This window comes from Aspergillus vadensis (genome assembly GCF_003184925.1).
Source record: "Aspergillus vadensis CBS 113365 unplaced genomic scaffold BO88scaffold_1, whole genome shotgun sequence".
Lineage (NCBI taxonomy): Eukaryota > Fungi > Ascomycota > Eurotiomycetes > Eurotiales > Aspergillaceae > Aspergillus > Aspergillus vadensis.
In genome coordinates, this window is record NW_020292039.1 from 2,299,789 (window position 1) to 2,313,842 (window position 14,054).

Sequence of the window (14,054 nt, forward strand, 5' to 3'; positions counted from 1 at the left end):
CAACTATGGGATTCTTCTGTGCCTGAATTGAGATTCCCGTCTAGCCAAGTGGCCATGGCGTTCTGAACTACAGGCCGAAGCCAACTTCCAACCACATTGGCTACCTCTGCTCCACTAACGTCAAAGTCCCCCATTACAGCTAGCACGGCAACTGACCTGAATTCATCTTCGTCGGATTTCGCTGGATCCGGGTCTAGGATGGCCTGGGTCCCGCCTTGCTCCTGTGCCACCAACCCCAAGCTACATCGAAATCTGCTCTAGTCTAGACCAACAGGAATTATGGCTAAACACCTTTGTCACAATGACCCAGCCCAGCTCTCATGACTGAGAAGCGTTACTAGGGAAATTCCCCGCGGTATCCTTCGTTCGCCATCCACAGGGATCACGGCCGTGAGAAAGATACTGGACACGTTAGGACCGTCAACCCTGCAGTTGCATAGACTCCCGGAAGATGTCTCACAAGCTACACCAACCAAAAGGTAGTAGCCTTAAGCGACCATCTGTAGGCAACCAGTCGTCTGTCTCCATTACCGACTCCTGACTGTTTCAGAAACAACAATGTAGTGATTGGGTAGTACTAATCGTTGGCACAATCACTCCAGCCAGCCTTGGCCTCCTCTTCTTCCCGCGTGGTCTCCGACCGCCATTTCATTCAAACCCAACCCACCTTCTTGAGGGTCAAAATAAATTCGAAAACATATTCTCGACCTTTCTTCTTGGCACTGATTTTCACAGGATCTGATACCCTGCAGACTCACTGACCCTCTTCTTCCATTGATTAGACGGGCCCTTGGATCGAAAGCAAAGACACACGCTAAGCCATCTACAAGCTACAGTAGTATCCACTTAGCATACAATGGCACGAGGGCGATCATCCGCCGGTGACAAATAACTCAGGCAGGTGCTAGCGTCTCCACCCAACTGTATAGTTTAGGTATGATGGGGAGATGACAGACAGTCCTTACGATATTCTTCTTTACTGTAGTAGTAGGCTGCCGGAATATGGAAACTTGATGATAAGCCTAGCACTACACTATTTGGTAAATATGAGTCCACTGCAAAGATATAGTACTTACATAGATGGGATCGTGCAAGTACTACAAGAATCCAAAAAAAAGTCCACGACGAATGCTTACACCCCACACAAAACCCAATTCAGCAACGGGCTGGCTAATGCGTAGCCCGTCCAAATGTAGTATTTGGTAGATGGGACGAAAGTCAGCAGCTGAGCCGGAAACCTTAATAAGTACCAATTAAAGTACCAGCCGACACCGTCAATGATAGTAGTTAAAAAACGGGCTATCTCATTTAGGAAAACCTAACCCCACGAATCAAATACCGTATACCTGTTCTGAGACTAAGGTAGTACCTGCCATGTCCTGTGATGTGAGAATGGCTTTCTAACCGCCACGGCGCGCTGGTACAGCAATTTGGGGGGTACGTTCAAACTGAAAGCTTATGCACGTGCAGGGTAGGACTTGGCCAATCAGTCAACGTATAATCAGGTAACGTAATGGCAAAAAAGGCGACCACTAAGGCAGACTTGCTTTTTGTCATTAGAGCATCTTGCTCAACCTTCCCTGAATGATACTGCAGCTTTAGATGCTACCCCTGTGATGAGCAGGTCTATACTATCTTAGTATAATGCCGATGGCGCCTTGCCAGCCAGTCAGTCCGGTAGAGTTTCTTCGTGTAGACATTGTAGGACGGATGGATTAATGAATATTGGTCACGAAGGCCTCCGAGGTCTACTGAGTAGTTCGGTTCGTGTGACCGGAACCAAGTTCCCTTCGCCGCCGGGCCAATCGATATCGTACGATATGAGTTTTCTGGGATGTTGTAGACGAGAAAACCAGGGTATTATCATTCTCTTCTGTACGAGGTTTGAGGCTGCGCAGTTTCCAGATTGAGTTAGTAGGCTACAGAGAAGCCAGCTGATTAGAGATTGGTTTTTATAGAATTACTCAAAGGGAAAAAGGGAGGTTCTTGATTCCTCACCGCCACAATTCGGCTGGGCCATTGGATGTCTGTGCTTGTGAGGTGACATCCAACCTAACTACTAAAGTATCGAGCTAACGACTCAGCTGCTTCATCGCTTCGAGTGCGGCTATGATGGGGTCAGGCTAACCAACTCCATGGCTAGCGGAGACGTGCGGCCGTGCAGCCGTGAGATTGTGCCTGTCCAATGAGGGGTGGTGGGATGGAAACAACGCCTGGGACTGAAAGACATTCTGGACAGTGTATGTCTTTCTCTGATTGGGTAGGGTAGCGAGTCTTAGTAGGAAAGGAAATGGATGCAGGTGAAGTGGGTGAGGAGTTGATCGGCCTAGGCTTGGTTTGGATTTCGGGTGAAGATTGTGTTTAGAGTACTAATTTGTTTATAGGAGGGATGGTTTTAGGTGGTATGGTATGTATGGTATGGTATGGTTGAGCAGCGGAATTCTGTCTAAGGATTCGGATTCGTGCTCTTCTCTGTTATTCTGCCTTTCCAGCCAGGCTGTGACTTTCATTCTATCTTGTAGCTTCTTTTCATCATTTGAGACTCATAGCGGTAAAGGTCCCTTCTATATCTATCTGAGAATATCTATGCTGATTCTATCGATCTATATATACGAAGCTCACATCAGTCTATTTACTGAACGTCTCGATCGCGGTCGTGTCCACCCCAATAGTAATATATCCGATCAACCCCTTGGACAAATCGTCCTCATCCACAGGAACAACAGACACAACCGGGTTATATCCACCCTCGATATCCTCAGGAAACACCGTGTCTTCAGCATTCGTGGTCCGGTTGATCTGCGTATGAGACGCATAAGGCTCCATACTCATAATCTTCTGTTCAACCTCTTCCTCAAAGTACAGCTGGCCAGTGCTGACGGTGTTACTGGCAATGATGGTACCGTTTTCGCGAACAGTCCAATCGGTATGCACTTGGGCGTGGATGTGGATGGCACGCTCGACGTAGAAGCCTACATTACATATAAATTAGTACATGTTCCTATATTGGCAGTGAAAATGACTTACCTGGGAATATAGTCTTCATCTCCATGACGCCGTCCTCATTCGTCGGCCACATACCACGCAGCCAGGTGGTATCGTCCGTGTGCAGGTCCGTGACACCCATGTCATAGTCGGTAACGTTCAACTCAGAGAGGAGTGTTGGGAAGGGGGTGTTTGGGGAAAGGCCCGTGAATGAGGAGTAGGAGCCCGTTGCGTTGCAGTGCCAAAAGTCGAGGAGGGCGTTGGGCAACGGCTCACAGGTGGCCATGTCCAGAACTCCCACGTCAAGCCATAGGGGCACACCTGGCTGGTCTTCGGTCATGTCTTGACGAAGAGTCTGGGAGCGAGGCCAGACATAGGGACCACGAGTGACCTCTGGGGTGAGCACACAGGTGTTATTCTGGATAGTCTCGTAGTAGGGAGCCTCGGTGACTATCTCGAAGGTAGTATTGTGGCCGGATCCCTCCCAACGCTTCTGCATTGCTCGCTTGGCCATGCGGCACTGGTTGAAGCCTCCAACCTGGCTGGCGCATCGCTTGGCCATGTCACTGCGTCGCTGAATCTCTGCGCGAGGAAGGATGTCATGTGGGCCAGGATGGGCAACTGCTGTGCCTGCCGCGAGGAGAGTCAGAGTCAGCTTGGGGAAGTGCATTTTGAGAAATGATTTTTAAGAGAGAGACGTTGGTGATCTGGGCTATGTTGTTGAGAGTAGGAAAGAGGAGGGATGGGTGGCTTTATATAGACGCCTCCTGACTCGCTTCGCAGTGTCAATACAAGCACATGACGATTTTGATCACTCTCATTGCTCTCGTCGGTGCTCCTGTCTATCGAAGTGCGGACCGTAGTAGCCATCACATAGAGCACACTTGCTTGGCAATTTGCCAAACTTCACTGGACGCTCCGTCTGGTACCGACATGAATGGGGGCGGCAATGTTTCGCCATTGCCTTGGCATTTGTATTCCTGGAAGGCATAGATCACCAGAGGCGGTGTCTTACCTCCACCAAGTGTCATACATGTAATGAAGGCCACCTTACGGGGTCCTCTCATAGAGGAGATGCCCTGGCTCTTTCTTCCGCCGATAAGTAAACATGAAGTCTTGGCTTGAGACATTACGCAATTCCCCCAATAGTAGATAGAAGTTGCAAATCAGGACCGATGGTGAGGTCAAGTAATGTGGAACAAGTCCCATGGCTAGGCTGCACAAATAAATGGGTCGAGATTATTGGAGGATCAAGGGTGCTTTAAAACTGATCGGCGCTGTTCGAACATACTAATTAACTATTGTGGATCTTGAAAGATCCCGCTGATTCAGCAGTATCTCGGACTCTTCTGGGGTGAAGCTGCCAAGAGTGGAGATTCTAGAGTCGGGACCATGGGGAACGGAGTTTTCGTCGATGACGGAAACTGTATTGATGTTGTAGATGTGGGTAGGATAGCAACCATGGTCTGTAGTTGTCTGAGTAAGCGGAAGTATGAGCAGCAAAGACAACTCCATTGTAATCCTCTGGCAGTATTCCCGTCTTAGTATACGCCAGCTTCTGCTTTCTATGCGCGGTCAAGACCGGAAATTGCGTGTCGTCATCTCTGTAGGTCGTTAAGACACAAATCTCGAAGGGAGATGGATGAATACCAAAGATGTGCGGAAAGACTCACAGTTCTACGGTCCACTAGTCAGTCCCAGTCACTAACAGTAATCATTGAATGGCCCCTTTCTAGAATGTAGAGAATGGGATTTTCACTAGACATATGCTCGAGGTGTCAGCGGACCTCATCAACCTCAATCCGCCATGAACCACTCAGGCAGACCCCGTGCGAAGCTAGAATGATATAACTTCAGCTCAGGCTTAGTCCCATCCCCTTCTTCTTTATCCAATTCAACCCTCAACTCCCACGGATAGTAAACAGGAGCGCCCCTTGAATTTAACAAATTGGCTATATATCTATGACCTTTGCTTAGCGCCACTTGATACGCGGCAGCGCCACATAGATCAGCCCGGGCACCATGCCTCAGCAAGAACTCCATCATGGATCGATCTCCCCGTTGCGCAGCCAGTTTCATGGAGCTGTCACAATCCGTCGCTCCTCCCTGCATCAGCATAAGCACAATGTCTTGTCTCCCATCTGCAACAGCTCGATACAAGGGCGATGGATGATACCGATCTGGCTCCGCCCCTCGGTCCAACAAAATCTCCACGAGCCTTTCATTGCCGCACTGGACGGCCAGAAAAAGCGGAGGAACAGGTGGTGGTGGAAACTCCGGTAACATGTGCCAGCCAGAGATGTATTTAGCAATTCGACGAGGACCGCGATAAAAGTTCGGCTGTGCACCACGGTCCAGAAGCAGAACCACCATATCCTTTTGTCCGGCTCGAATACTTGCAAGAAGTGCGTTCTGGACTGTGAGAATGTCTTTGGTACTGTACCTCGCTGCGCGTAGGGGATGACGTGCAATATCGGCCCAGCTGAACAAATGGATCATATTCTCATCACCACTATCCACTGACTCCTCTGGATCGATGAGATCGCAATCATAATCATGATTGGGAACAATTCTTCCTTCCCCGGAGAGCCATTCCCAATCACGTTCGGAGGGTACCTGACGACGGGGTTTGCCCACAGCGGCTTTGAGTCCGTCGAGGAGCCTGCCAGCTAGGTATAAGTCACCGCTTTCCGCAACAGACTTTAGAGCTGAAGCATGAAAGTAGCGACTGTTGTAGTCATAGAGCACATCTCTAAGGAGACAGTAGAAACGACGGTTAGTTCTCACAAGTGCGTAAATGTCCCGTTGACGGCGAAGGAAGGAGACAATGGTGAGGATAGTCTCATTTGGGAGATGGGTGAGATGCATTGAGTAGGAGGCAATCTAAGCTTGGGACTGTTCGTAAGGTGGTACGATTTTTTGGATATTGGAGAGGGACAGGCGCTTATTTATGTTCAGCTGGAGACTAGCAACTAGTAGTTCACCCTTTACCAAAATAGGCATGTATGCGGGGTGGACACACCAAGGCCTCACACAAGATAAGACTGAACAGATACTTTCTGTCGCAGACAAGCATGATGCTTTACCAACACCCCTTTTTTATTTCTATCAGACTGACTGCCAATATTGACCCTACTTGAACTGAATCGAGTGACAGTCTCCCTGAGGAGCTTTCGGCCATCAACCGTGTGCTTATCCATTCCTACAAAGTAAGAGGTGTGCCATCAGCTATGTTATATTAGAGCATAACACTGCTATACTAGGTATGACAGAAATATCACCAATATCCTTGGTGAGTAGAGCTTCAATTTATCTCACAAAACTCAAGCTGATCGATCCTATCTCCTCTGACAGATAAACCCTGCCAATCTGACCAGGCTAATCTCTCTAGCGGCAACACGATCAACAAACGTATCAGACCCAGTTGGCTCAATAACGGCCTAGTTTTGCAAACATATAGCGACAAATCTCCTGTATTAACATTCTATCAATTCTGAATGGCTTAAGACAGATCTCTAGTTTCCAGGTCCATTGACAATTGCTATAATAGAGCAGCTGGCCACAGCGTCACTTGTCACCACGATCCAACCTGTTGATAAGAGTTGAGCTATAAGTGGATCACGCTCAGACGAATGGCTATGTTGGCGACTAGTAAATCAGCTTTGCCACAGATGGAGTACACGATCGCCAAGAAGCCCAAGCTAACTCGGAGCCCTTTGATCAGTTATTGGCACTGGCCGAAGTTGACACGGCAGTGCGAATGTTAGAAGGGCCATTGTCCTATTTCTTATAGTTTTCTTTTCATCAGCGTATTAATTTCAGAGATGATACGCAGGTTCTATGTGCAAGAGTCCGAACCCTTTATGGCTTCATCATACCTGAGTATGGAAAACTCCTCTTGCGTGGGAAAGTCCTCTTTCTGATTCATAGACCAGAGACCTTAAAAACTCATGTCCGAGGTCAAGAAAAGGGAATATTTGTAAGCCGGATCAATGGGAAGGCTTTGATGAGTATTGGAGTACCGATCATGTGCCCGTCGTAGCTCCTCCCATTCTTGATTCATCCTCAGAAACTTCCTCCACGATCATTCCAGCTTCACTTCTCTTCGACACTCCGACTCGCCAACATTATCAACATAGGGCTGATAGCCTGACTCGTTAGAAATCATAAGCAAACTGACAGCCCCTAAATTGCAAGGCAACTCAGCAATATCTTTTCCAATCGAGACACTGTCAGTCTCTGGTGGTGATAATTCGCCTGGCAAGGGACCTTGCGTTGACTGAAACATAACTTGCAGATCAGCTAATGATTGCTTTTCTGTTCGAGGCCTAGGTCGAAGCCAGTCGCCACATCGTTAACCCCCTGAATATTACAGGCCAACACTTCGTCCGAGCTCTTATCTCCGAAGGCAGCATATCAAACACCCCAAGGCAGCAGTAGCTCAGTAAGGAGCGGGCTCTTCTAGTGAGAATCTCAACATGAGTGTGGTACAAGGCAGCAGCTTGGGCCACCACTACATCTGGCGGGAATGGATAGCTGTGTAACGCAGAAAAGCCATTGTCAATGATCTAATCCGACAACTGCATCATTGTGAGACCCTGACATGTTCCTTAATGCTCTGGTCTCATACTGGGAGGCGATTCCTTCCATGGTAAGTCTTACTGTGTCGTGCGTTTGACTGGGTCAAGATGTAAACTACAAGGGAGGCCACGTCGACAATGTCCCCAGATACAGAAGCAAGACTGGGACACCATGTTTCAGGAATGGCCGCTCTCTTTGCACAGGGACTGGTCCTCGCATGTTTCATTGCCTGTCGCCTGTCGCCCAAAGGTGCAACAAGCCAGCTGCAGTGATGGTCGGGCAGTTATTGGTAGTCATGATGCTTATGCATCAAGAACTTGAAACTGGCAGTGAACAGCAGTCAACACATCGGATAGCCAATATGAAATTTCGCGGCCCTACTAGCTGTCAACCGCTTGGAGAATTGAGCTTGAATGGTAGGCTGACCATGAGTACCTGAAAGTGCCAATTTGGTGTGTTTCGATTGATAGTAGGCTTGAAGCCATTCGTTCTCACACTTCCTCGATGCCATGCAATCGGCCTTGCATAGGTCGGTTCAATCGCAGCAAAAGGTAGCCTGCAGTGTCCGTATGACGGCATCCGTGGCTTCAATATTCAAAATTCGCCAGGCATTTAGAGTTTCCAGCAGGTTCTACTTCTATATTCTGGAAGCCATGCTCCGACACTCATTTGTGTCACACTCGATATATGGTCTGCCGCCCGAATCGCCCTACTACAACGTCAGACACGGGAAGCTAGAGCCGGCTCTGTGCAATGATAGCTGAGGATCGTATTCTCTTCCCAAAACGAGCTACCTACAGTTGTCGTCAACCTTCTTTCATACTCTGACCACGACATTTGGTCCCGGGGCCTAATCATTCCAGCTTTATAGTGTCCTCTAGATATGAAAGATTATAAGGTCTTGCAAGTGCACGCAACAGATGCCCTGATAAGGCAACTTCTTGTTGACGATCACTGGTTACGGTGAATATATCAAATATATTGGGGCGTGGGGGTCCTATGCAATACCTTCGGATCAGTAGCTGTCGGCGACACGGCAGTGCATGCTGTCTCCCTTACAGTCATGAAGGTAGTTTTTTTACCGGTTTTGGAGACAGAAATCAGCCAACTCATGGCTTGCCAGCAGTTTTGTTCTATTCTACTACAAGCACATCCCGGCCATTTGTTGAGCAGGCGACCAGATCAGTGTCGCAGTGTTGCTGGCCACCTCCTCTTTACTTTCGCCAATACGACGCTCTTGGCAGTATTGGGCGCCACAACGCATAGGCTGTATGGCGCGGATGCTGCTACTCTCCCTTCACGACGGCACAAGGCCTGTCCAGACTTACTGGATCATCATTTGCGATGAACAGCCATGGTCGTATGATCACAAAGGCGTGAATCGCATACTGCTCGGCACGGTCAGAAGTAAAGTCGGAGAAAAGGCCTAGGCTTCTGACTACAACAAAAGGCTAGATAACATGGTGCAGATCTTTTACAGAAGCCGGTGTCAGACATTTGAGGAGCGAAACCATCATCCACGCGCCGATTGACGGGATAGTTTCGACTTAAAGTTCTTATCTGGGCATAGCTTCTTCAGTAACACCACAGATCTGGCCTCACCTTGTGTATTCAACAAGCACTTTCAGAGCCTCTACCGATTCTCTAAATTAACCCCAGGCTACCATCATATATGCCACATCCACAAAGTCACATGCCACACTCTGCTTATGTGCATCACGTTCATAGGTTCAGTCTGGACAGTCCGATCTGGGCAAGCATCCAAGGTTATCCGCAGCACGTCACCATCAATTGAGCAACAGAAAATGTACATGATTGCTAACAGGGCCAAGCATCGCAAGCTCCCTGGTTTTTAGTCCTCATATACTTCCAGATGTTATTGCACTATTCCGGCAAGGAGCCCGTTGGCAGCACCGATCCGCATGATCAACAGGCACGGATGGGGGCATGAACCATGCATCTGGGTGCAGGGAGAGGAAGCCGGTCTCAGGTCCATCGGGGCCAACGGTGTCGGGATATCGAGTAGCGTTAGCCGCCTTTTTTTCGACAAGCGGACCCAAACAGCTAAAGTCTGTACTCCCTTCTTTTACTTAAAAGGAAAATAAATTGGTGATAGTCCATCTCTGCACCGATCATGTACCCTTGCGTTTGCGCTCAGATTCTGAAGCCCGTCATTCCCACGGAGCGTCACACAAACAACACACCCAGCGGCTACTTGCATACCCTCGGAAGGAGCCACGAATCGGGGATTATTAGGGGAAACAAGATGTCAGACAGTCCCTAGAGGCGACGAAGAGGTTGCCTTCCAAGACGCGGGTATCCCAGGTAAAATTCTGCGATTCCGTTGGCGACAGCGGCGCAGTCCCTTGGCAACGTTCAAAATATCTTTCGTGGCAAAGGGGTAGATGGAGTCATAATGGATTGGTGCATCTTGACCACCTATTTGTGGAAAGTGCCGGTTGCTTAGGGTTTCGCCTCTCAGGGGCGAGCATCTTCTCCCTCTTCGGCAGCCTTTGATGTCCTTGCTTGGGTGTAACAAAACCGGACGCATGGCCTCGGGTGCGGTCGCGGCACGGTCAACTGCCAGTAGTGTTCATGTGTGTTTGCATGTCACTACATATGCAAGCACCACACCAGAAACAGGGTCTAAGGATTGCCGTTGTCAGTGCGGCCTGGACTGCGTCTGGTACCTCGATACTCACCGACCTCTGCTGGAACCAACAGATACCCAGACAAGATTAGAAAGGGAAGAAAGTTCTGCAAGGCTCGGGCATCCCACTCTCCAGACCGACAGTGGTTGCGCCAGTGTCATCCAGAGGGTTCCACAATCCATCCCAAAAAAGGAACGAAAGAAGCCCTCGTTCGCCCGGGGATTGGCTTGCCGCGGTCATCACGAGGTAGCCGACACAAACGGGCCGGAAGCAGATGGAAAAGACAGCACATACGGTGAAAATTTTTATAGCGACATTTGGTGATCGGTTACTGTTTTCTGTTTCGCAGCGTCATTGGCAACAGGTGCATATGATGGCATCGTTGGTATCACCTTGGTGACTGTCACTGGATACCCTAGAAAAGCTGCAACGGAAGGCGAAAAACCAAGCTATAAAAGTCAGCGCGCCACGGCCTCCGGTAGGGAACCGCTTTGAGATTCTACCCTATAGCTGTCTTGCTTATATCTTCACGAGAAAGCTTATAGTATCATTCTGTTATAGTTTCCACTGGACATCCACGCGGACTCCTGAAGACGCACCACTCGCCTTTGCTGGCTCTGAGTCTGCGATAATCTTTACCAACACACTCGTTATTACCTCTGCGGAGAGGAATCAACACAGTCATGCCGCAGAAAGCCGCTCAGCAAGCTGGTATGCCCGAAGGGCGCGGAGTTAGGTACGACGAGATCGATATGGCGCTCTTCCGCGCCAAGCTCTCCTACCATGCGACGGCCGAAGAGCGCATGGCGTCGCGAGATCCCAATCTCGTCTCTATCTCAGAACATCAAGCGCGACTGTTGAGGCTCTGGGAGATGCACCAGCACTCGAGGGAGGAAAAGAACGGCGGTAACATGACACCGGCCGAGAGGAACCAGCTGGCGCAGTTTCAATGGCGATACAAACGATTGGAGGACCTCGCCACGCAGGGCACGAGGTAGTAGCCAGGGACGACGGCAGCATCAACATGAGAGTTATTTGGAAGAGCGGCATCATGGGGCGTTTCGTTAGATGTAGATTCACGAAGCTTTTGGTTGTTGATTCGAGACAACCCGGCTTGAGTTTTAAATGGCCCGTGAATCCTGATTTTGTTTGGTTCTTGTTCTTGTCCGTGTCCTTGATTTCCTTTTAGCCTGCTGGATACTTGCATCTAAACGTTATTTCCTCTCTCTCTGTCTGTCTGTCTATTTCATTGTTGTTCTTTTCTCCTGCCGGGCCACATAGTACCCAACATTCGCTTGACCAGCCCTGTACGTACGCAGACCTCGAGGCGGACACGTTCACGCACCACATGCACGCCATCTAGACTAGCCGCAGTAGCACCGAACTACCAAGTTAGCACCACCTCCTTCCCCCTCGACGTCAAGCATGTAACCCAACCCAATTCGATCAACGCCAGCCCCATTGCAACGGTAACGCGCCGTTCCCCGTCCAGCACACCCACTCGTCCGGGACACCAAGCCGTGGCGGTCGGTCCCAGGGGAACCAAAGAAGAGAGGAGGGGGAGGAGGGGGGAGGGGGAGTACAATAGTCACCTCCTCACGTCGTACATTGGGCACGCGACAGCAACAAAAAGACATCAACTTTAATTATTGCATGCTTCCTAGGTATTGTTCCGTTGATTCCCATTGCACATGCGAGTAGCAAGTGCGAGGATGGGGTGTCCGACAGCCGAGCGAGTCGGCTCCGGTAGATTGATTCCCCAGTTAGTTTAACTTACTTATGCCCTAGTTGGGTTATTGTGTATTGTGTAGGTATCTCTGTGCTGTCTCTTAATTTTCTCCTCCGATAGGGGTGTGAGTCATGCGTAGACTGTAGAAGAGACGAGGATTATCCGGGTGTCTAACTAGGTGTTGAGTGAACTAATTAGAGAATGATAATGAACGAATTGAATTGTAATGCCCTCGGCTGTTACATAAAAACTTGGGGATTATAAGGTGATGTGGTGAGTCGGAAGAGGGCGACGAGGGGTGTCGGAGAGCTCCGACCCGGAGGATGTGGAGTTTTGGTTTTACTTTGGTTCTGGTGGGGTGGAATTTGGGGGAAACCGGATGCTAACTTAGCAATGTAGAGAGAGAGTGGGTGTGTGTAGATGTGGTGGTGGATGTGTGAATTGGGTTGAGTTGGGTTGATGATGATTGCTGGTAGATTGGGTAGATAGAGGAGAGATGGGAAAGGAAGGGAGAAGGGAGTATGTAAATAATAAAGTAGAATAATATGGGGTGATAGTAAGTAGAAAAGTAGATAACTAGAAGAGAAAGAATGAGGGGGGAAATTGCGGATGAAGCGATAAGATCGAGTAATCGGCGGGGCAGAAACTCTTATCAACTCACATACTTGATTTCTACTTAAACCTCATCATATTCCCTCCCTCATTCCCTTTCCCCCCCTTCACCTCTCTCTTTTCTTTCCTCATAACCACTTCTCTTTCAAAATATCAAACCATCATATAATCAATCTCCTCAAAACAAGTCCACCCATCATGTCCTCTCAAGATTACATCCCCGCCGACCAAATCGACTCCACCTTCGCGCACACCACCAACCTCGCCTCCTCCGCCCTCAACAGCACCATCCTCTCCTGCTCCAACGAATACTTCGCCGCCGCCTCCAACCTCCTAACCCCCACACCACCCATCAACCGCCCCGGCGTCTTCGTCCACACCGGAGCCTGGTACGATGGATGGGAAACCCGCCGCCACAACCCGGCCCCCTACGACTGGGCCGTGATCAAGCTGGGTGTGTCCAGCGCGCACATCTACGGCGTAGAAGTCAACACGGGGTACTTCATCGGCAACTACGGCGAAAAGGCCTCTCTGCAAGCAACCTACGCACCCAACACGCCGGACTCTGAAGTCGCGGACGAGAAGTACGCGAACTGGACGACGATTCTCCCGCCCGTGGAATGCGGGCCGTCTCAGCGGCGCGCGTGGAAGCTGGATCCCGAGGTGCATGGCAAGGCATTTACGCATGTGCGGCTGCTGATGTACCCCGATGGTGGGTTTGGGCGGTTGAGGGTGTATGGGAAGGCCATTCCGGGAGATGTTAAGGTTGCTGGTGGGGAAGAGGAATTGAGTTCTGCGCTGGTGGGCGGTGTGGCGCTTGCGGCGTCGGATCAGCATTTCACCCCGTGTTCGAATTTGTTGTTGCCCGGTCGGGGTAAGGATATGGGGGATGGGTGGGAGACGGCGAGGTCGAGGGCGAAGGGTCATGTTGATTGGGCCATTGTGAAGTTGGGGTTGGTGGGGAGTGTGAGTCGGGTGGTGGTGGATACGAAGGATTTTAGGGGCAATTTCCCCAGGGAGGTGCGCGTGCATGGGCTGGTGGAGGGGAGTGTTAAGGATGGGGAGGAGCCGAAGCATGATCATCCCGGTTGGGTCGAATTGGTGAAGGGCGATAGGCCTTGTCGGGCGGATACGGAACATGTCTTTGAGGGTCAGGATTTGGCGGCTGGAGGGGAGGATACGAGGGCGTTTACCCATGCTAAGTTGACGTTGGTGCCGGATGGAGGTGTGAAGCGGTTTAGGGTGTTTGGAAAGCGTAAGGCTGTTGCTGCTTAGATATAATATGAGATGTAAAATGGGCAGTTACTAGGATCACCAAGAATGAACATCATGTTAAATGAATATTGTAAACTGCAATTCTTGCACCATGATATAAATATCTAAATCATCCAAAACGCCAGACCCTGGTATTCTTCATCCCCTCGTAGACTCAACTGAAAGGAGATGGAAAAAAACACGGTATCACCAAGACATACAGATAGCAAAGTGCACGCGAG

The 14,054-nt window shown here is 49.7% G+C and overlaps 4 protein-coding genes across 4 annotated transcripts; 2 read left to right on the forward strand and 2 right to left on the reverse strand.

Moving 5' to 3' along the window:
- Positions 1 to 2,628: 2,628 nt before the first annotated feature.
- Positions 2,629 to 3,655, reverse strand: BO88DRAFT_355524 (intradiol ring-cleavage dioxygenase; the record flags this gene model as incomplete). Its single annotated transcript, XM_025703707.1, has 2 exons — positions 2,629 to 2,972; positions 3,028 to 3,655. 2 exons carry the CDS (start codon positions 3,653 to 3,655, stop codon positions 2,629 to 2,631), a joined length of 972 nt encoding a protein of 323 aa, XP_025568611.1.
- Positions 3,656 to 4,748: 1,093 nt separating this feature from the next.
- Positions 4,749 to 5,886, reverse strand: BO88DRAFT_460551 (ankyrin repeat-containing protein). The gene has a single exon (XM_025711115.1). The coding sequence runs from the start codon at positions 5,851 to 5,853 to the stop codon at positions 4,783 to 4,785; it is 1,071 nt and encodes a 356-aa protein (XP_025568612.1). The 5' UTR covers positions 5,854 to 5,886; the 3' UTR covers positions 4,749 to 4,782.
- A 4,865-nt stretch (positions 5,887 to 10,751) lies between these two features.
- Positions 10,752 to 11,711, forward strand: BO88DRAFT_400487 (uncharacterized protein). The gene has a single exon (XM_025705585.1). The coding sequence runs from the start codon at positions 10,901 to 10,903 to the stop codon at positions 11,213 to 11,215; it is 315 nt and encodes a 104-aa protein (XP_025568613.1). The 5' UTR covers positions 10,752 to 10,900; the 3' UTR covers positions 11,216 to 11,711.
- Positions 11,712 to 12,578: 867 nt separating this feature from the next.
- On the forward strand, positions 12,579 to 13,918 carry BO88DRAFT_400488 (allantoicase). The gene has a single exon (XM_025705586.1). It carries the CDS (start codon positions 12,757 to 12,759, stop codon positions 13,831 to 13,833), a length of 1,077 nt encoding a protein of 358 aa, XP_025568614.1. The 5' UTR covers positions 12,579 to 12,756; the 3' UTR covers positions 13,834 to 13,918.
- The last annotated feature ends 136 nt before the right edge of the window (positions 13,919 to 14,054 follow it).